General features: G+C 49.9%; 1 protein-coding gene across 3 annotated transcripts in view; it reads left to right on the plus strand.

Annotated features, from left to right (window-relative positions):
- The first annotated feature begins 951 nt into the window (after positions 1-951).
- CLCN1 (chloride voltage-gated channel 1) overlaps positions 952-21,691 on the plus strand; it is a 29,376-nt gene continuing 8,636 nt past the window's right edge. For 2 of the 3 annotated variants that reach the window (XM_037060656.1, XM_037060658.1), the window contains exons 1-16: positions 952-1,194; positions 2,736-2,856; positions 3,274-3,405; positions 4,082-4,210; positions 4,455-4,588; positions 5,937-6,014; positions 7,063-7,141; positions 12,631-12,756; positions 13,070-13,154; positions 13,364-13,465; positions 13,795-13,879; positions 14,152-14,301; positions 19,123-19,192; positions 19,383-19,493; positions 21,025-21,238; positions 21,494-21,627. In XM_037060656.1, the coding sequence (XP_036916551.1) occupies positions 1,015-1,194; positions 2,736-2,856; positions 3,274-3,405; positions 4,082-4,210; positions 4,455-4,588; positions 5,937-6,014; positions 7,063-7,141; positions 12,631-12,756; positions 13,070-13,154; positions 13,364-13,465; positions 13,795-13,879; positions 14,152-14,301; positions 19,123-19,192; positions 19,383-19,493; positions 21,025-21,238; positions 21,494-21,627 (1,930 nt within the window). In that variant the 5' untranslated portion in view covers positions 952-1,014. The remainder of the gene's footprint in view (positions 1,195-2,735; positions 2,857-3,273; positions 3,406-4,081; positions 4,211-4,454; positions 4,589-5,936; positions 6,015-7,062; positions 7,142-12,630; positions 12,757-13,069; positions 13,155-13,363; positions 13,466-13,794; positions 13,880-14,151; positions 14,302-19,122; positions 19,193-19,382; positions 19,494-21,024; positions 21,239-21,493; positions 21,628-21,691) is intronic. The other variant, XM_037060657.1, reaches the window with a different exon arrangement.

Below are 21,691 nucleotides of genomic sequence, written 5' to 3' on the forward strand. Positions count from 1 at the left end.
TCCCCATCATCCTTTATATTTTTCATGAGAAGTACCCCCTCTCTGCATCCCCCCACCCCTGCCCCACTTCCCCTTTCCCCGTTATCTAACCCAACTAGATAGACCCACTCCTCAGTCCACACAGAAGCTCAGTGTGGACAGGAGCTCAGTGTGGACAGTGTGGGCCGCACAGGCTGCTGGTTCGGCCCACAGTCCGGGCAGTGGGAGAAATGCCAGGAGCCTAGGCTCTGCCCCCCTTGCTTCCCACAGCACCCCCCACCCAGTGGGTGAGAGGTCAGGGCCAACAAGGAATGGCACTGACGCATGACGAACAGCCCCCAGCAGACAGACAAGGCAGAGCTGGAGGAGAAAACGGAACAGTGGGTGGGTGGGGAGAGGTGCCCAGACAGGTGAGCGCCACACCTTGGTGGGATATGCAGCGGGAAACCCGGCAGGGAAAGATGGCAGAGAGGCGCCAGTTACTCCTCGAGGTGAGTTCCTCTCCAGTGTTTCGGGGCCTTGGAATCACCGTCCAGCAGGCATGGAAGCCTCCCCTTTCACTTCCTAGAGGAGAGATGGGACTTTTTCATTTGTTTTGAGAAAGAGAGAGATGGGACACTTCACTGGTGAAGGTTTAACATGCCCTGGGTGCACACAGGTTTGAGAGCACGCTAAGCAGTGTTCCTTCCTGGTCTGGGTGATATTTATAGAGAGACCAGGGGGCTGGAAGCCTCCTGGTGACCAAGAAGGCGGACAGTGCTGCTGCCCAGCTGAGGGAATTCCCTGTGGGGCTGTCCCTCAGGTCGTCACCCCAACCTCCGCCCCACCCGCACTGCCCTCACACCTGCTCCGACCCCAAGCAGATCAGATGTGGCTGTGGGGGGGGGGGTCATGTGATGGAGAGATAGCTATAAATAGCTGGGGGTGGGCATGCTGCCCCAGACGCCTTGGGGACAGGCAAGAGGACAGGCTTAAGGAGCGGTACTGGGGGGAGGACGGGGGCGAGCAGGCCAAGGCCTGGCCGGGGGCGGGAACATGGAGCCATCAGGGTCCCAGCGGCGTAGGGGCGAACAAAGCTGGTGGGGCAGTGCCCCCCAGTACCAGTACATGCCCTTTGAACACTGCACCAGCTACGGACTGCCCTCCGAGAACGGGGCCCTCCAGCACAGGCACCGGAAGGATGCAGGTCCCTATCCCAACTCCCACCCCCACCAGGTACAGTCCTAAGGGGAGGGGGCGCTGGGGTGCAGGGGCCAGTGGTGTGATGGGTCGGGGGAAATTAGGCATTGAGTGAAAAGAAGGAGCAGTGTTACCTTTTTTTTTTAACTTAAAAAGTGCATGGCAATGTGTTCAAAATAGGGCGATTGTTAGCAGGGCTGGGCCCAGCTCGGTACCCACACGTCTGTCCTTTTATGTAACCTTTGCCAGCAGATCTCCCCAATCCTACGGGGACGGCAAAGCCACACATGCACCCGGAGCTCGTGCCTATTACATAAGCCACACAAGTGGTTGGCCGCAGAGCCCACGTCTCCGCGCGTGCAAGCTCCCTCACACCCTCTCCCACACACACGCAGCACCCTCCACATGCCGCCACGTTCTCGTTAACCAAGCCCACGCGCCACTTCCCCTTTCAGACTGGATGCCTCCCTCCCCTCCCCAGCCCTGCTCTGCAGTGGTGCTTAGCCCTGAACCAGCCAGCATGGATTTGGGGGATGCAGCACCCTTCCTCCTCAAGGGGCCCTGGGACCCAAGGGAGAGAGGCGGCCTGTGGAAGGGCGTGCACTGAGTGCCGCTGGTAGGTAGTGCTTCTCACTGTGTCCCAGGTGGGGCGTGGACGGAAACACTACCTCCCTGGATCACTAACCTCATTCCAGGACATGAACCAGCCGTGAGCAGGGCAATTAGTGTGTGCCTGTCCACTACTCAGGCTTCAGCTCTGCTGTGCACGTTGTGAAATCAGATCTCTTCTACCCGGGCTCTCCCAGGACCAGCAACAAGGCCTGGCCTGACCCTGGCCCCAGGGGAGGGAGTTGGTGCAGTGCGGGTGGGGCAGGCTAAACGCAGGTGGAGCCCTGGCTCCCTGGCCCCGCCCCATACACACCTGCCCCACCTGGGGATGGGAGCAGGCAGCTACCAGGTCTGAAAGCCACTCCTCGGCCCCCTTCACATTTTGGGGAGCATCTAATTACCCTGCTCTGGAAAGAGCTGGATTCCCTTGCCTTCTCAGGACTGGTTCCTGTGTGGGCATCCACATCCAGGGAGTGAGGGGTGGGCTTTTTCTGCGTTTGGCCGAGCATCTGAGGGGCCTCTACTAAGGCCAGACACACCAAGGCACAGAGCAGCCAAGAGCCACCATGTCTGCATTCCTAGGGGGAGGTTGGGGTGGGCGTGGTCTTGGGATAATAGAGAAACAGGCAGAGACACAGAGAGCAAAGTGGCAAAGAAAACTTCTCATGGACACAGAGGCACAGGTCTTAGGAAATGGCCTCCTTGATGAAGGTTGCCACGGATGGAGATCAGTACGCATGGAGAGCCGGTGAGGATGGGCAGACAAGGGTAGAGAAAGGGGAGTGTGGGGACGGATGGAGAGCAGGCAGTGGAGGGCAGGAAGGGCCATAGAGAGAGACCCTCCTCAAAGCCCTCGACATCCAGGATTTTAAGAGGCCGTTTGTTCCTGTGGGTCTGCGTGCTTCCTTCTGTCTATTCCTTTGGACTCTTTCATAAGGCACATTGCCCACCCCCCACCCCCCGTCCAGATTTATGGCCATCACAAGGAGCAATTCTCAGACAAGGAGAAGGACACAGGGGCGCCCAAGCAGATGGGCTCCAGTGCTACCATGGACAGCGCAGATGAGGACCACTATTCTAAATGCCAAGGTGAGGGACAGAGCGGTAAAGGAATGCGAAACGGGAGGAGGGACAGGGCCCTGGAGAATAACTGGGAGGTCCCACTGCATGTGCCCCACCCTCCCCCCTGCACATGCACCCCAAAGCCCTGCTCCCAGGATTAAGGAGAGGCATGTCTCTCCAGTTCCTGGTTCCCCACTTTCCCTCCCACCCAGCCCCAAGAAATGAGTTTTGGAAAGGAAGTCAAGGATCCAGCAGGGAACTAGCCTTCAGTGCGCCTTTGGAAGGGGCAGCACCTGGCAGAGGAGGGAAGAGAAACTCGGTGAATGAGACACCGATGAGAGACCCTTTGTTACTGAGACACAGACCGAGACCTCCCTTCCAGTCCTCAGGGATACACCTGAGCACTGACTGGTTACCCCCTTCGTCACCCCTCTCGCTTCCTAGACTGCATCTGCCGCCTGGGACGTGTGGTGAGAAGGAAGCTGGGGGAAGACTGGATCTTTCTGGTGCTCCTGGGACTGCTTATGGCTCTGGTTAGCTGGAGCATGGATTACGTTAGTGCCAAAACCCTTCAAGGTAGGTTTCACCTGGCCCTGTCCCCTCGGCCTCTCCCCACAGGGGGACTGTCTCTACCGTTTCTGCCTAGGACGAGCTGGGAGTGTTCTGGGGGCGGGGACATTGCACAGAGCAGATCAGGCCCAGAACAAGACCAGACGGGACCAGACCCAGATCCATTACTCCTGCCCCTTCCATCTGCCACCAATCAAGCTGTGGCTGCCCCTCTATCACTCACCCCAGTTTTCTCAGGACTTGCCTGGTTTGGGCACCGGACATCCTGGGACCCAGGAGCACCTCACTTCCGGGCAAACTGGGAAGGCTGGTCACCGGCGTGGCCTCTAATATCGTGGCCACAGCCCCAGCCCAGCTGTGGTTTGTGGCAGGGCCTCCACCTCCTCCGCATGGTGGGAACTGGAATGGGTCAGAGCATCTCCAGTAACTCAGGTTTCCCACACACGTGTTCCGTGAGAATAGTACCATCTCGCGAGATTCAGTGAGACAGTCCCGGCGAGAGCATGCTCGTGCGCGGTGGGGTGCAGTGCGGAGGGGGTGCGGTGTGGGGTGGGGTTAGGTGAGGGTGGAGGCGGGGGCAGAGGAGTGTGGTGGGTTGCGGTGGAGGTGGTGGGTGGGATTGGGGGGGATGGCGGCGACCTCTCATCCCCGCTGCCCTGAGCCCAGGCGCGTGTCTCCGCAGCCTACAAGTGGACCTACTACCAGATGCAGCCCAGCCTGCCGCTGCAGTACCTGGTCTGGGTCGCCTTCCCACTAATTCTCATCCTCTTCAGCGCCCTCTTTTGCCATCTCATCTCTCCCCAGGCTGTTGGTGAGATTTACCCGGGGGAGCCTCCCCGGTCACATCATCAGCGTAATCTCATTGTCCTGTGGACCCTTCCATCCCACTTCCTCCCTCCCCCAGCCCTACCAGCAGCCCTTGCCCCCGCTTTGTCACTGTCCTCCCCACCAGAGCCCCCTGCCGGCCCCCCATCCCCATGTCCACTGTCTGGGTGGTCGTCTCCCTTTTCGCCTCCAGCCTGAACCTGCACTCAATCATTTTGTAACCCTGTTAGGCTCTGGGATCCCCGAAATGAAGACGATCCTTCGTGGGGTCATCCTGAAGGAGTATCTCACCCTCAAGGCCTTCGTGGCTAAGGTTGTGGCACTGACTGCGGGGCTGGGCAGTGGCATTCCTGTGGGGAAGGAGGTAGGTGGCCATCCCCAGGTGTGAGCTGGGCACAGGGTGGCCCTGGGAGCAGACGTGGACCCAGCCACAGTGACCAGAGCCAGGGCCAAGGGCACAAGGGAAATCGGGAGGCGGGGGAAGCACCTGGGAGGTCCTTGTCCTGGGCAGAGCAGCAGGGCCTTGGAGAAGCCGCCCAACCTGGGCACCGTTGGCACTTTGAGCTGGATGACATTGGCTCGGGTGTGCCGTCTTGCACACGGGAGGCTGTTTAGCAGCCTCCCCGGCCTCTGCCTCATCGATGTCAGTAGCAGCCCCCAGAGTGTCTCCAGACATTGCCAAATGTCCCCTGGGGTGGAGGTAGGGATCTGCTCAGTTGAAGAGCACTGTCTTAGAGATACTCCAGGCAGATGCTGATTTGGTTTGTTTTTTTTTAAAGATTTTTATTTATTTAATTTTTAGAGAGAGGGGAGAAAGAGAGGGAGAGAAACATCTGTGTGTGAGAGAAAATCGATTGGCTGCTTTTCACACTCCTCCAACCGGGGACCTGGCTGGCAACCCAGACTTGTGCCCTGACTGGACATTGAGTCAGTGTGCAGGCCAGTGCCCAACCCGCTGAAGCACACCAGCCAGGGCCCGATGCCCTTGTTTTAATATATGACAGACAACTGAGACCTAGAAAGAGGCTGTGCTTTCCCCAAGGTTGTGCTCATGTGCATCCTTGTCCCACCCCCCTGGGCGATGGGCCACACAGCAGCCAGTCTTCTTTTCAGAGTGGAATCAGCAACCTCTGACCTCTGTGCAAGGACTTCCCTGATGGCTTTCCATCCCTAAAATAAAATCCAGAGCTCTCTCTGGGGCCTCAGAGGCCTGTGGGCACCTGCCTCCTCTCTGTCCCTCTTCTCTCCTCCCGGGCTGCTCCTTACTCACTGTATTGGGGTATCAAGGCCTTCTTCCTGTCCCTCGACCGTGCTCGCTTGCCCCCCTCTCAGGGCTCCTGCACTTGCTGTGCCCTCAGCCGAGAACCATCTTCCTCCTGATTCCCACGTGGCTCACGCCTTTGTTTCAACATGACGTGACTCATTTGTGACCTCGGAGCCCCACCTCCTCTGTCCCGTCTCTCTCTGTCCTTTCGTCCTCCCTCCATTTCTTCCCAGCCCTTGGAATTTTCTGGAATAATGAAATGCCCAGCTATCACCTCCCTTTCTCTCTGGGGTGAAGTTCTGTGAAGGCAGAACGTCTGTATTACTCACGTCTGTGTTTCCGGCACCCGGTACAGTGCCAGGGGCAATACATGGTTAGCACAACGAATGCCGCCAGGCTTCCTATCTGGACCCCTGCTCCTGACCCCGCCTTTCCGTCTCTCTCCCAGGGCCCCTTTGTCCACATTGCCAGCATCTGCGCGGCCGTTCTCAGCCAGTTCATGTCTGTGCTTTCTGGGGTCCATGAGGTAAGGCTGAGAAAGTAAAATGAGGTGGAGCTGCGTGTGTTCAGGGTGTCGGGAGGGCTGCCTTTGCTCTGGGCTGGCCACGGCGCTGAAGCGGAGCATGGCGCTAACCCATGCTCCCCTGTTCTCCACCCCCTCCCCCGCCTATCTTCGCCACCTGATGCTTCTGTGTAGCTTGTGTCTGTCCAGTAATGTCCCCCTCCTCCTTGCTCTGCACCCCTGCGTCGGATCCTACGCACGGCCCGCGCCTCTGCTAGCCTGCCAGTCCACACTCCCCCCATGTCAGTTCCTGTCCGCCATTCCCTCCTGTGCTGCCCCTGTCCCTTTCTCCTTCCCAGTTCCTCACCCTGTCTCTCTTACCACGGCCCCCTGTACCCCAGCCCGCCGCCCTCCTTGTCCCGCGCGCGCTTCTCTGTTGCAGACCGTGCCTGGGCAGCTTGACCTCCTGGCGTCGGCCTGCGCAGTGGGCGTGGGATGCTGCTTGGCGGCCCATGTCGGAGGCAAGTCCCACTGCCTCCCACCCCTGTTTCCTGAGCATGACGTGGAAGGGGGTCTGGGTGGCTGCCACAGCTTCGGGGTGGAAAGGGTTGCTCGTTGGAGGGATGGGTAGGTGGGCCTTCAGCCCATGGGCTCCAGGTACCCACATTTTTCCACCAAAGGGCTGTATGTTCTTTTGAGGCTGGTGGCTGTTTCATGCAGGCTTTATCGATCTGTTTGTCTGCAGTCGTTTCCTGGCTCTCTTGCTATTGACACTCCTCTCTCTGATTGTCCCCACCTCCGGCCTCACTCTGGTGATCATTTCTTGGCCTACCTGCCCACCATTTATTTACCTAACTTTTATTTCATTTTCTGTGTTTGGCCTTGCGCTGTGAGGTCACTTCCTGTCTTGGCCTGGGAATTGCAGGGGGCAATGGGACCACCATGATGCCCTGTGACTTAAGCCTCTCCTTCTGCCTCATTCCCCACCCTTGCTTCTTCTCCTCTCCTCTCTCTGCCCCCTTTCCTTCCTCACCCCTCCCTTCTCTCTCTCCATCCGTCTCTCCCCTAGTAGCAGCCGTACTATTACACTGACATGCTGACGGTGGGCTGCGCTGTGGGAGTCGGCTGTTGCTTTGGGACCCCCCTTGGAGGCAAGTGATTCACCCCTCCTACTCCAGTCTGCTAACCTGCCTCACTCCCCAAACTATTGTCAGCGTCCCCAAGTGCAAGCATTACCAGGTGAAGCAACGGTGTAAGGAGAATAGCTAACTTTCAGCGAGCGTGTATAATGCGCAGGCAGCGCTCTGAGCACTTTACATGGGTTCCTGCCAAAAGCCGCCTGAGGCTGAGATTAGAGAGGAGCGAGGGACCTGGCTGGTGTAGCTCAGTGGATTGAGCGCGGGCCTGTGAACCAGAGTATCTCGGTTTGATTCCCGGTCGGGCACATGCCTGGGTTGCAGGCCAGTTCCCAGCAGGGGATGCATGAGAGGCAATCATGCATTGATATTTCTCTCCCTCTCTCCTTCCCTTCCCCTCTAAGGATAAATAAATAAAATATTTTTTAAAAAAGAGAGAGGGGAGCGAGGGGAGAACAGTGCTTCCCTTGTCCTGGATGACCGACCCGTAGTCATGGCCAGAGAAAGCAGTGGCCTGTGTTTCTTTACTCATCGTCATCTGTTGTCACCAGACTAACAGCAGAGATTCTATCGGCCAGGCGTTGGATTCCTTGGTGACAGAAAGGACACCACGTTGACAGATAGAGAAACAAAATTTCAGGAAAAGCATGTGTTTCTGAAAGGCACCAGTTGTCAGAGGTATCTTTCCAACTACGAAAATGTGATCAGTGCTTTTGTAGAGGAGGCTTCCGGCGGCTAAGATGGCTTGGCCCAGGAATGACAGGGAGAAGCACTCAGAGTTCATGACAATGTGCCACCTCCACTCGTCCTGACATGGTGCCAGCGTGCGTCGCCTAAGGAGATGAGGTCAGCAGACGCCTCAGCCGGCACCCTGCCTGTCTGTCTGTTGTTGGCTCTTGGCATTAGAATCATTGGTCCCCACTGAAGAAGGGTCGTCTGTGGGAATTTTTACAAATGTTAAATTTCACACTTAATGTCTATAGCTACTTTCACTTTTATTTACTCTTTCACCTTACAAATCCAGAATATCTAAAGGACGTTTTTAGGCAGGTAAAAAAAAATGGTTTTGTTTTTAGTTAGATTCTTTAAAAGTGAAGAGAATCTGAATTTTCTGCCTAAGATTGGAATTTCTGGGATGAATGAGGAAGGTTTTTCTTGGTCCCATGTATGTAAAGTATGGGAAAGACCACACACAGGAAAACTACAGATAAAACACGGCTCTAAAACCCACAAAAAAACAAAACAAAACATGACTCTTGACACGAGAAAATGTTAAGCATTGGAGAGTTAAGAGGCCATTTCCAGAATGTTTGTATTAAGTGGCGAATATTAAATGGACCTGCAGATGACATTACTTGACTGGTATCGTTTTATGAACATGGTTTACAGAAGAAAACATTAGTATTAAAATCCTTTATTCACTATCCAGTCAACTCTTAATTCCTTACACAGTTGAAAGAAATAGACTTCAACCTTCTACCAAAATGACAAACACCTTTTGGCTTCTGTTGCGTGTGCTCTGTGCTGCCCTCAGGGCACTGTGTTGGGTGGATCCTGTGCTCTCCCTGGGAGCTCACCTTGAAAGACGAGACAGGCGGGCAGGCAAGCAGTCCACCTCTCACAGGAGTGTCTTCAGGGCAGCCAGGTCAAGTGCAGTGGGAGCTTTCTGCTAAGCTGCCTGGGTGCAGGGAGTGAGGGGGTAAAGGATCGGCGTAGGAGCTTTACAAAAGAGGTAGTGTTTGCCCTGGCCAGCTAGCTTGGTTAGAGCACCGTCCCCATATGCCAAGGTTGCAGGTTCGATCCCTGGTCAAGGCACGTGCATAAATAAGCGGAAGAACGAAGCAAGTTTTCTCCCCCTCTTTCCTTTCCGTCCCCTCTCTCCCCGTGCCCTGCTTCAAATCAATAAATAAAAATAAAGAGATAGTGTTGGATCTGACACTTAAGGAAGACAGTGAAGGTAGGGTATTGTGGACAGAAGAAATAGCATTGCAAGGTCAAGATTTGGGGACTATGCCCTGGCCAGGAGGCTCAGTTGGCTGGAACATCATCCCAATACGCCAAAAGGTTGTGGGTTCAATTCCAGTCCAGGGCACATACCTGGGTTGTGGGTTGATCCCTGGTCAGGGGGCAACAGGAGGCAACTGATCAATGTTTCTCTCTCACATCAATATTTCTCTCTCTTCCTCTCTCTCTCTCTCTCTCTCTCTCTCATCAATTACAAAAATATATCCTCCAGTGAGAATTAAAAAAAAGACCCAGGGGCTATAATTATAGTTGGTGAGTATTGCTGAGAGATGCAGGGGGAGGAATAACAGGAAATGAGTCTAGACAGGTAAATGGGACGAGCTCACGAAGGTTCTGGTAGACTCGCACAAGAAAGTAGATTATATTTATTCTCTAGGCTGCATGCCCAAATGTGTTTTTAAATTTACTTTTCTTATTTTTAACTTTTTATTTTTCACAGTCGAAATTCAATATTATGTTCATTTCAGGTGTACAGCATAGTGGCTAGACACTTATATAACTGATGAAGTGATTCCCCACCCAAGAAATGTAGTACCTGCCTGATACCATACATAGTTATTACAGTTATTTCTAACTATATTCCCTATGCTGTAATTTACATCCTCATGACTATTCTGTAACTGCCAATTTGTACTTCTTAACCCCTTCCCCCTTTTACCCAGTCCCCCACTGCCCACTCCTTCCTGGCAACCCCACAGAATCCCTTTTGCAAGGACCTTCTCAAGAGACTCATAGCATCTCCCGGACTTGACTTTGGAAAACGCTGTCAGAGTGCACAGGGCCATGGGAGAATTTTGAACAAGGAAGTGACTTGGCCAGATGCGCGTGGTGATCCAATCCCTTTGATACGTGTGTGCAGGATAGAACTGGCCTGTGGATTAACAGGTTTAACCCAAGATTAACGAGGAGACTGCTCTCATTGTTCTGGTGGTAGAGGAGGAGGGACTGGACTGGGCAGAGGCAGAAGAGCCGGAGAAGAGGATGGCATATATGGGTGATAAAAAGTAAAATCTGTGTGACCTGGTGGTGGGTCAAGGTGAGGATGTGAAGGATAAGAGAGAAGGAGGAACCTTGGCTAACTCTCGAGTTCCTAACAAGGAAACAGGCGGCCAGCGGTAATAACCAGAACAGGGAATCTAGGAAGTAAAACAGGTTTGGGGAGTTGATAGGTTTCACTTTGCATGGGTGGAATTTGACGTTCCTGTGGCAATATCCAAGTGATATCAAATAGGCAGCCGGGTTGGTGAGTCTGAAGTTCAGGAACTGGGCTGAAAACATAGCTTTGTTAACCAAGTAGCCTGTAGGTGGTAGTTGAATCTGTGGGCAGAAATGAACTGGTGAACTTGAGAGAACTTGAGAAATGAACTTGAGAGAAAGAGTGTATCTCTGAGTAGCAAGGATAGGAGACCAAGAACAAGGCCCTGGGATGGACAGAGGCTCCAGGGTGGGAGGAGAGAGCGACGTGTCAGAACTGACACAATCAGAGCGTTTCCAGGGGCTGTTTGTGTTGTTGCTGCCTTGTTTCCTCAGCAGCACATTTTCTGTCTGGCTCTGGCTGATATTAAAATTAGTTTTCATTCCTGAGGATACAGTGACAGACTGTGAGGGGAAGTGTCCCAGAGCCACATGGTGGGAAAGGAAATCTGGCCTAGGATTTCAAAAAATGGTTGTAAAGTGCTCGTAAGTTGGATAGTTTATACCCAGATCAAACAAAGCCGACTTGGGATCTATTACTGGTAAAAGACAGAGACTCTCCCCCCTTGAGTCTCTACCGTGTCGAATCCTCCTTTGAGAGCGAGAAGGCACTGCCTTACCTGGTGTGATTCGAGGAGCCGGGGCAGAGGTGACTGGCAAAGCTTGTCTGCCCCAGATTCCTCATTCCCTCATTCTGTTTTCTGAAATTCCACCCATCCTATTCTCTTCTGTTCTCTTCCTTCCTTCTCTCCTCCCTGTCCCTCCCCCGCTCTCCTCTCTTTTTCTGTTCATCCATCGAACAGGCCTTGAGCCCTGGTTATGTGCCAGGCACTGTACTGAGTGCTGGGGTCCAGGGTCTTTTTCATTCTTAGGGGAAACCCAGAGCTATAAACTAATAACTCCATCTGAACGTGGGAAGTGCTCTGCTAGTTCAAAACTCCAAGAGAACGAGGTGAGGGAGGGACGGTTTCTACCTGAGGACAGGGATTGGGGATGGCTTCCCAAACAAGGTGACATTTGAGCTGACCCCTAGGAGTCCTCTGCCAAAATGCTATGGTCACTCCATGAGGGAGTAGCTGTCAGGCCACTTTCCTCTTGTTGCAAGTGACTAGTCTAGCTATGGACTGTCACCTGTGGAAGAGAGGGGCAGGGGTCCTGAGGGACTCAAGAGATGGGACTTGGAATGTAGAACAGGCAGAAGAAAGGAGCTAGGATGTGAGATGGCACCTGGAGAGGGAAGCAGGTTGAGGGGCCTGGGTTATAGGGCAGCAGTCGGTCACCATGGAGAACAAGGAGGGGACGAGCCTTACCTAGTTCATGGTCGTTCACGGGGTCGGCCCTCTTCTGCTTTCATCTAATTATGGGCTGTATTTCCCTGGTTTCCTTTCTTTGTTTTTGATCAAGGTGAGCCGTAGCTAGGTTTTAGGTGATTTTCTCATTGAATTTTTATTTTGCATCTAACGGGTTTGAAGATGATTTTCTTCTCAACTCCGGAATCTTGCTTTCTATGCCCTTGTTTGTGTTTCTAACTTTATCCCCACCAACCCTTGCTATTTGTCTATATTTCCGCCTCCTAGTTTTCCGTGCCAGCATCTACTCCCAGAAACAGTACTACTTAGGGCTATTAATTAGCTTTCCATCTACCTCCCCCACCTTTTGCAAGCACAAATATTTTTAACTTCTAGCCTCTTAGTTTTTCCCGTTGTTTTGGTCCTTTTAAGTCAAGTTATTAATTTTTTTTAAATGTGGATGAATGTTCTACTTTCTTTTCTGGGACTATTGAGTACTGTCAGCTCTTAGGAAGGGCTTTCCTATTCATTTTTCTTATTTCTTCCTTAGGCCCTGGGTACATGGTACATGGGAGGAAGGAGAAGGAGTTGTGGGTTGTTAAGGAGCATCCCTGTGATCTTGAGTTCAGCTCATCAGCTCTGACAAGTACCTGCTCTGGCTGATTTCTCTCTCATAACCTGTGTGCAGAAAATTGTCAGTGACTTTTCAATCCCTGTGCATAGCTGACATTGTGGATCTCACCCAACCCTACTTTCTAAGGGATGGAAAGAACATGACCACCTGATCCCCACGTTCTGTGGGTTAAGGGCTGCCCATTTCCCCATTTCCCATCTTCTCTGTATCTTGTTGAACAGCGTCCCTGGCCTGCAAAATGCTGCCATGATGATTAGGGATATGGTTTAGAGCATGGATTTGAAGAGGTCCCCGGGGGCTGGGGTGTGGGAGAGAACCTGTCTCGTTTGTCCGCACCCGACGCTATGTTTTTGCCCCTGCAGGAGTGCTCTTCAGCATCGAGGTCACGTCTACGTACTTTGCTGTGCACAACTACTGGCGAGGGTTCTTTGCAGCCACGTTCAGCGCCTTTGTTTTCCGCGTTTTGGCCGTGTGGAACAAGGATGCTGGTAACAGGGAGCCCTAGGGTGGAGGCGCGTGAACAGGGAGGCACGCCGTGGGGCGTGGAGGGAAGCTCAGTGGTGCAGTGCAGGAAAGGACCAGATGGCTTTATTTGGGAAGCGGGCCAAGGACACAGGATGGGGAGATAGGCCAAGAAGCGGGGGACACGGGTTGTGCATACAAAGAAGACACAAAATAGAATAGGGGATGCTGGGCTTGGAGGAAGAAAGGAGTGGATGCTTAAGGCTCATCACCTCAGGTTCCCTCTCTGGGGGTGTCTGTGACGCTCCTGCCGTAATGCTTGGCCATTCCCTCCTGCAGACACCATCACCGCTCTCTTCAGAACCAATTTCCGGATGGATTTCCCCTTTGACCTGCAGGAACTCCCAGCCTTTGCTGTCATTGGGTCAGTGAGGTCACCTGCCCTGGGCGTGGTGAGGGGGAGTGGGTGTGGCCTTGGGTGGAAGGGCCCAAAGCTGGGAAGAAGGCAAGCACACGTGGATGAATTGTTGGGGGGAGGTGGGTCGACAGGGAAGGCAGGTGCCCGGTATTTGTTTCTCCCATGGCTAGGTCAGAGTGACAGGGGTTTCATTCCTGTGTAACTTGCACCCTCAGGATTTGCTGTGGGTTCCTGGGAGCTGTGTTTGTGTATCTGCACCGTCAGGTTATGCTGGGTGTCCGAAAGCACAAGGCCCTCAGCCAGTTTCTCGCTAAGCAGTGAGTCACCACCCTTCCTTACCCCTTCCCACTTACTTTCTGGTTTTTCCACCAGTTCCTTTTTTTTTAATCTTTACAAAAGTCATTGAATGCCTTTCAGTGGCTTATGACACAATACAGAAGCCCTGATGCTACACATAGGGGGCGAGTGGTGTGGTTTCTTTCGCTTGTAAAGACAGCACTTTGGTGGAGAGAACACTCTGTGTTTAAAGAACTGAAACTACTGTGGACCCCAGGAAACTTCAGCTTGCCAGGGTTTGGCGTGGTGTCCACTGTGCAGGGGTTAAATTCAGGGGGTCATTCATTGTGTGTGTGTGGTTTTTTTTCAGCCGCCTGCTGTATCCTGGAATCGTCACCTTTGTCATTGCCTCATTCACCTTTCCACCAGGAGTGGGTCAATTCATGGCTGGAGAGGTCAGCCGCAAGGGAGCCTGAGGGTGGGGTCAGGTCACAGAGCACATTAACCCCAGGCACTAAGCCAGGATTGGGCCACGTGGGGAAGGGGAAGCAGCAGAGATGTCCCTGGGGCTTCTGAGCCGTGTGACCTTTTGGCCGGGAATAGAATCTGTCCCTGAGAAAAGAGCCAAAGGGACCCCTGAAAAGTGAGACTGGGAATCAGTTCTCTACAAAGAGGAAGCACCAAGCATCCTGGGAGAACCACCTCCTTTCGCTTCCTCGTCTCACAGTTGATGCCTCGGGAAGCCATCAGCACCCTGTTTGACAACAACACGTGGGTAAAACACATAGGTGACCCCGAAAGCCTGGGCCGGTCAGCTGTGTGGATCCACCCACAGGTCAACGTGGTCATCATCGTTCTCCTCTTCTTCGTCATGAAGGTACCTCTCCCTCCACTCTCAAAGCTTCCGTTTGTTTTCCACCTAGGAACCCAGGGTTTGCACGAGGTGAGAGAGGGTAGAACTCCATCTGTTGTTCGTCCAACCCAAAGTGAAATAGCTGGGAAACCATAGCACAGGTTACTCGTGTATGAAAGTGAATCAATATCTAGGTTAATCGCCCCATTCATGTCTCCTTAGTAATGTTGCCATAATTCTTATAACGTTTCCAAAGGTTCCTGTGGCTAAATTATTAAGACACCACAGCAGCCAAATAAACAAGGACAAGATGGAATTCAGCAAACTAGATAGCTTTGTAGAAACCTCAGGTAAATTAGCCAAATCCCCCCACATATTAGATAATTAGGCAGTCCAGTCCGTTCACCGTGTGTCCATTTTTAGCTGATTTGCATGTCCATGTCCCACCGGTCTAGCGTGTAATCTCGTTTCTGGAACTGCAAAGGAGATAAAATACTCAAATCAGTTTTATTAGTGACTATAAACAATTTTTATAAATGTTATTACTCTGTTAGCTAGTGAGGGTTCACTCTCTTCCAACTCCATTTAGGAAACAAAAGCTGATTTCTGTTCATATCAGTTCATTTTCATACCTGCCTGTCAAGGATCATGTAGAGATTTCTCAATTACTGCCTTACACAACGATATTTTTATTTCCAACCCTCGTTGTGACATCTATTGTTATTGCCAATTGCATATTCTTCTTTCTTGATGATTGTCTTATTATTCCTAGTATGTCTTGCCCAAATAATCCAACATTTCCTCTGTATATTAGGGCTGTTATTCAAAAGTCTGTCCACTCTGAACTTTGATGCTTTTGAATACCTTGCTATTAACTTTTTCATGATACTTTTTACGGATCTGTGTTTCCCCGAGATATGAGTCACTTAGTAATATATGTGTGTGTGTGTGTGCGCGCGCACGTGCATATACACACATATATATTACTATATATTACTATATATATAGTAATAGTTGCAGTGGGTTTATTTACCCATTTAATCAATAAATGTTATTATATACTTTCCGCCCTGGCTGGTGTAGCTCAGTGAATTGAGCGCGGGCCTGCAAACCACACGATCACGGTTCGATTCCCAGTCAGGGCACATGCCTGGGTTGCAGGCCAGTTCCCAGCAGGGGACTCACGAGAGGCAACCATACATTGATATTTCTCTCCTCTCCTTCCCTTCCCCTCTAAAGATAAATAAATGTTAAAAATCTCTAAAAAAAATAAATGTTATTATATACTTTCTGTGTGCCAAGTATATAATAATTGATTGCTGATCTTTGGCAAATCTTGTTTATGGTTAAAACAATTTTTTGATTGCCATCTTTGCTTGTTGCTGCAAAGACAGATACATTTGATGTATTTGTCAATGGTCTTATGATTAGAGGTACCAGGGGCTTGACACAGCAGGTTCCAACCCTGTAACTTACATTTCTAGGATTCACTGTGGGTTCCTGTGTTCTTCCCTAGTTCACTCCAGGCGGACTGATTGGGTCTACCGGCTTCCCCATTTTGCATATCTACCTTATTAATTTGTTTTGTTTTTTCTTTCCAAAGATTTGGTATTTCGATCATAAAGCAGTTCTCCATGACTTATACGGGATTTTTTTTTGGGGGGGGGGGACTTTCATTATAGACTTTGTATTCTCTAACTTATAAATCTCAACTTCCTCTAATTGTTGTTAAGTATACCAATTCCAAGTTTTGATGGGATCTCAGAATTTATTGCTCAATGATCATAATTGTGATTTTTCTAGTATTCCTCTAGGTTGAGCTATATGGTAACTTTGGGGACACATATACTTTGAAAGTTTCAAGCTTTTGAATATTTTTGGAGAAACAAAATACTATAAAATGCTATATATAAACAAAATACTATATATTTTCAACATTTTCCCCATACCTCATCCCACCTCCCAGGATTCCTGAATATGTATCTGGATACTACTTCATGGATTAAAACTTACCCTGAGAAATGTGCTGGATTATAAAGAAAGACTCAACTGTGTATCACTGTTATTCATTTCTCACTGAATTACATCTTTGAAAATGTTTATATCATAAATGTATCAGGAAGAGAAATTCGCTCATTTCTTGGACTCTGTTTCAAGCCCAACAGTCTGCATCAGGCCTGTGATTTTTTAAAATAATATTTATAAACACAAAATCCTTCATGGCTATAAATCCATGATATTACTTAATCACAGTGGCATTTTTCAGTGTCCTGTCATTGGACACATAAACATACCTTTGTTATTTCCAAAGTATGAGTAATCGGCTACATAGCCAAATCAACATATAAAAATGGCTGGAACTATTCTTCCACAGTCTGATTTCACATTTATTTGCTCTCTGCCAGCACCAGTGCAGGCTGGTAAGATTCTCAGTTCAGAACTTTTATTATGTTGATAAAGGGAACATCCATCTTCCTTAATCTTAGAACATGGAAAGTGTCATTATGTTGTAAGCCAGGAGCTTTTACAGTGAGTGTGAACATAATTACAACTTTGGTTTCCCTTTCAATAAGTCTAACGGGATTGCTGAGGGTTGCTAGGGAGTTCTCAGCATGGCCCAAGGCTTTGCAGAATTCTTTGCCTGAGCTCCACATGGCTGCTTCTTGTGAAGGGTCTAAATAAAGTGGAATCTGTGGTCACAGCTTCCTAATTTCCCAGGTGTCTGGAATTTAAAATCGTGGGAGTTTTTTGTGTTCCACATCACTTACATTGCTTCTGGAGCTTTCCTTTCATGGGCTACAAGCTTCACTTCTTGGCTCATCTCACATGTCATTCTTCATGCTGTCGGACTTGATACTTCACTGTCCTCTGATCCTGATACTGTCCTGACACGTATCTTGGAGGCAAATCTCAAGTTCATCCTCTGAAATCAGACCCACTGGCCACCTATTATCTGTATGACAGAAAATGCCAGATTGACCTGAGCCTACAAATCTCTATGGCTTTGCAAAGTCCCTTGTGTACTCATTCCAAAGATGTGATACAGAAAATTTCAAGTGGTCTTAGATTGGTCTCAGAGTCACTTAAGAAGCTTAAACTACAAGGGCCTAGAACTCTGTCTCCAGACAGTCTGCAGTGGTGACTCCCAGTGGTGCCTGCACACCTGTGGTTTAATGTCAAGTTCCCCTTGAGCCTGAGGTTACTGTTGGGTTTTAACTAATATGAGCTATGAGGAGTTTTCTTGTGTTTTACGTGAATAGTATTTTCTTTCCTTCCCTTCTTTCCTTCCTACATCCTGCCCACACTTACTGAGCACTGTGCCAGTACGGACAAAAAGCAAAGATAACAAGATACACTCGAGGACTTCTCAGTCTATATTCTTTTCATTTGTACATTTAACATTTCAGTTTTCACCTGTTTGAAACAGCCCGATTCTGACACGAAGAAGTATATGTTTCACCTTATCTCAGAGTTTCTGGGATGAACCTTCTCAGATCTCTTGTAACTTTCTCTTGAGGTCAGCCCTGGCTCAAGAGAATTCTTTCTAAGGTTCGGGAAATCAAGAGATTTATTTCTCATTAGTTTACAATGCAATAGGTGCCATTTTTTAATGATAAAAACATTGATCCTGGCAATTTGTTCTGATCTATAGCTGCTACTGTCATTCACCAAGTCACTTTGAAATCCTTTTTCCAAAATTGGCTTACTTATTTGGGAAGAGATATGTAAATCTATTGTTTAATTTACCTACTATGTCTCATCAAAGTTCAAGCCTTACTTCATATTTCACTGTATGTATATCTAAATTCTTTTGCATTCTTTGCCTCAAAATGTATGTATTGCTTTTTCTAAAATTATCCCAGTTTCTACGTCAATACTACCTGAAAAAGTTGGCCTTGAAGATCTTTTCTGTTACACTGGCTGACTCACCTGGCTTTCTTCAGGTGCCCAGCCTAGCACAGATCCTTTGTTTAAAGTGACTTGCCGTCACAGGAAATGTCTCAGGCAGGGACGCTTACGCCAGTTTTCCTTGTGAGGTTCACCATAAAAATGGCTTTGTAAGTAACTGCATTAAAAACCGATTAGTCACGCAGGAAGTCCCTAAGACTTCAAGGTGTCTGCCTTTTCCATCTGGGGATCTTTTGCAGAAACATAATCTGACCAAGAAAAGAGATCTTTCAGCTTCAGGAGTTTTGTGCTCGTCCGCTGAGGTGATCCTTCGAAGCGAAGAGGCTGCAGTGGGCTAGGGTCCTTTGAGGGCAGTGACAGAGGATCTCTGAGGCCCCGCTCCATGTTCTAGATTGCCTACAGGCAAAGAGAGTCGCTCCAAGCAGGAAGGTTTGGGGTTAACCACCTGGAGAAACCATCTTACAGTGTTGTCTTTGGTGATCTCTCAGCCTGAGAACTCCATGCCTTTTAGTTCTGGCTGAAGGGGAGCAGGCATGAAGGCTTTCAGAAGGATGAGCCATCCCAGTGTTTCTGTGACTTTTTAAAAAAGATTTTATTTATTTACTTTAGAGAGATGAGGAAGGAAGGGAGAAAGAGAGGGAGTGAAACTCAATGTATGGTTGCCTCCAGCATACTCCATACTGGGGATATGGCCTGAAACCCAGGCATGGGCCCTGACTGGGAATCAAACCGGCAATGCTTTGGTTTGCAGGCCTGCACTCAATCCATGGAGCTACACCAGCCAGGGCCGGTTCTGTGACTCTTGAAGCAGGGAGGAAGGGGACAGTGGGAAGGGGGTTGAGCGCGCGCGCGCACATTCGTGTGTGTGTGTGTGTGTGTGTGTGTGTGTGTGTTGGACAGAGTTGAGAGGGTGTCTAATGCTTCTTTTTGCCCCAGTTCTGGATGTCCATCGTGGCCACCACTATGCCCATACCCTGCGGAGGCTTCATGCCTGTGTTTGTGCTTGGTAAGTCCTGATGGGGAGCCTGGGACTGTACTGAGAGCTGCAATCTAAGGTACTGGGAAAATAAGGAAAGGCCTGCAATGCTAGGGGCTTGTATTTGGTATTAGCGCCCAAGGAGGATTTGGCTCTGAAAACACAGAAGCTAAGGAACTTGGATCTCTCAACGCCTTCCTTCCTTTTGTCTTTGCTCTAGGAGCTGCATTTGGAAGGCTGGTGGGGGAGATCATGGCCATGATATTCCCTGATGGTATCTTATTTGATGGCATCCTCTACAAGATCCTACCTGGGGGCTACGCAGTAATTGGTGAGAACCATTCCACCCTCCTGAAACCGAATATTGAATCCCACAGATGTCCACACTCCAACTCTCCCATGACATCTTCATTCCAGGCTATACAATATGGCTTTAATGCAATGCTATTTAATTCAACTTCTGTTCAAATAATCAACCCTTGGTTCTGACTCTCAATACCATTTATTGAATGTCTACGAGACTTAGTTTCTTCATGTATAAAAGGGATTATGGGTGTTAAATGAGATAAGGATACCTGGCTGGTGTAGCCCAGTGGATTGAGCACAGTCCAGTGAAGCAAAGTGTCGCTGGTTCAATTCCCAGCCAGGATACAGGCCTGGGTTGCAGGCCAGGTCTCCACCTAGGGGTGTGTGAAGGGCAACCACACATTGATGTTTCTCTCCCTCTCTTTCTCCTTTCCCTTCTCCTGTCTCTGAAAAATAAATAAATGAAAGAAAAGAGAGATAGGGATAAAAGCACCTAGGATTGTGGCTGAATGTTTGGTAAGGTTTTTTTCCCCCCTTCCAGAGAATCATGGGAACAACAATGCAGGTGACTGGCTCAGCTACTTTCACCTTGTAGGTGTGTCAATATGGATGGGACTTAAGAGCATGTGACTAAACTGAGAAGCATGCGCTCTGGACCCATCCCGGCCACTTGTCACCTAGATGGGCATGGAAAAGTTAGCTGCATTTCTGACCCTTAGTGATTTCTGAGATCACTTACAGCTCCAACATTCTATGAGTCTCTGATTTGTGTCACTCTATCTATTATCCCATCCAATGAAACCCATGTCTAACACAGTGATCAGTGTAAATTCCCAGAATTATTGTGCCTTCTCCCTCCTTTCTCTCTTCACTGAGATCCTATAACATCTAGAGAGAGGAGCACTAACCAGCTTTATTGCTCATACAATAACCTTACTCTCTCATAAAGTGTTGGCTCAAAACCCGAGGCCCCAGGTAGAATGCCATAACTAGGTTTTAAAATGCTCAGTTAAAAGTGATACCGATTTTCTGCCCTAGCTGATGTGGTTCAAGGGTTTAAGTGCCAGCCTGTGAACTGAACGATTGCTGGTTCAATTCCTAGTCAGGGCAGATGCCTGGGCTGTGGACCAGGTCCCTGAGGTGGGGGTTGGGGGTGGCCTGTGAGAGATAACCCATCAATGTATCCCTCCCACATCGATGTTTCTCTCCCTCTCTCCTTTCCTCCTCCTCTCTCTAAAAATAAATACATAAAATATTTTTTAAAAGAATGATACAAATTTTCAAAAACCAGGAATAGATAGGACAGCACTATCTTCATTGTATAAATGAAAATGTGGGCACACACAAGGATTTCATGTCTTGTCAAAGGCCATGGGATGGGATCAAAATGATGATTTTGCAACCGTTCAGCATTCTAGTCCCTTCTCTGGACACATGGTTATCTTGGGAGTGTTGGCACTGACCGACTCTGTGTCACTCTCCTCACACCCCCATGTGCCCCATGCGCCAGGAATCACAGCACTAATTCACCAGTACATTCCTGTGTCTTGTTCTAGGAGCAGCAGCGCTGACTGGGGCCGTGTCCCACACAGTCTCCACGGCTGTGATCTGCTTCGAATTAACGGGTCAGATCGCTCACATCCTACCCATGATGGTGGCTGTTATCTTGGCCAACATGGTGGCTCAGAGCCTGCAGCCCTCCCTCTATGACAGCATCATCCAGGTCAAGAAGCTACCCTACTTGCCTGACCTTGGTTGGAACCAGCTCAGGTCAGGGGCACCAGCTGGAATTAGTTCAGCTCTGATGGGGGGGGGGGAGGGGGATGGGAGATTCTGAGGCTGAGACTGACGTTAGGGCCATTGTTTGCAAGCACCACTTTCGACTGACTTTTACATTCCCGTGTACCTGATAACTGTCGTGAATGACCCAAAGGCAAACCTCACGGGAGGAATGGGAGGGCCAGCAAAGGGACAGGCACGTGGTGGGGCTGACCACACCACCCCCCATGCTTTCTCCCTCCATAGCAAATTTACAATCTTTGTTGAAGACATCATGGTACGTGATGTGAAGTTTGTTTCTGCTTCTTGCACGTACGGGGAGTTGCAAACCCTGCTCCAGACCACCACAGTCAAGACTTTACCACTGGTTGATTCGAAAGGTCAGTGGGAAGAAAGGGAGCCAACTCCTGAATTAGGGACCGGAACTTAGCTTCCACAGAGCTG

Source organism: Sturnira hondurensis, unplaced genomic scaffold (assembly GCF_014824575.4).
Source record: "Sturnira hondurensis isolate 20B ecotype Veracruz unplaced genomic scaffold, ASM1482457v3 Scaffold0012067, whole genome shotgun sequence".
In the NCBI taxonomy this organism is placed as follows: domain Eukaryota; kingdom Metazoa; phylum Chordata; class Mammalia; order Chiroptera; family Phyllostomidae; genus Sturnira; species Sturnira hondurensis.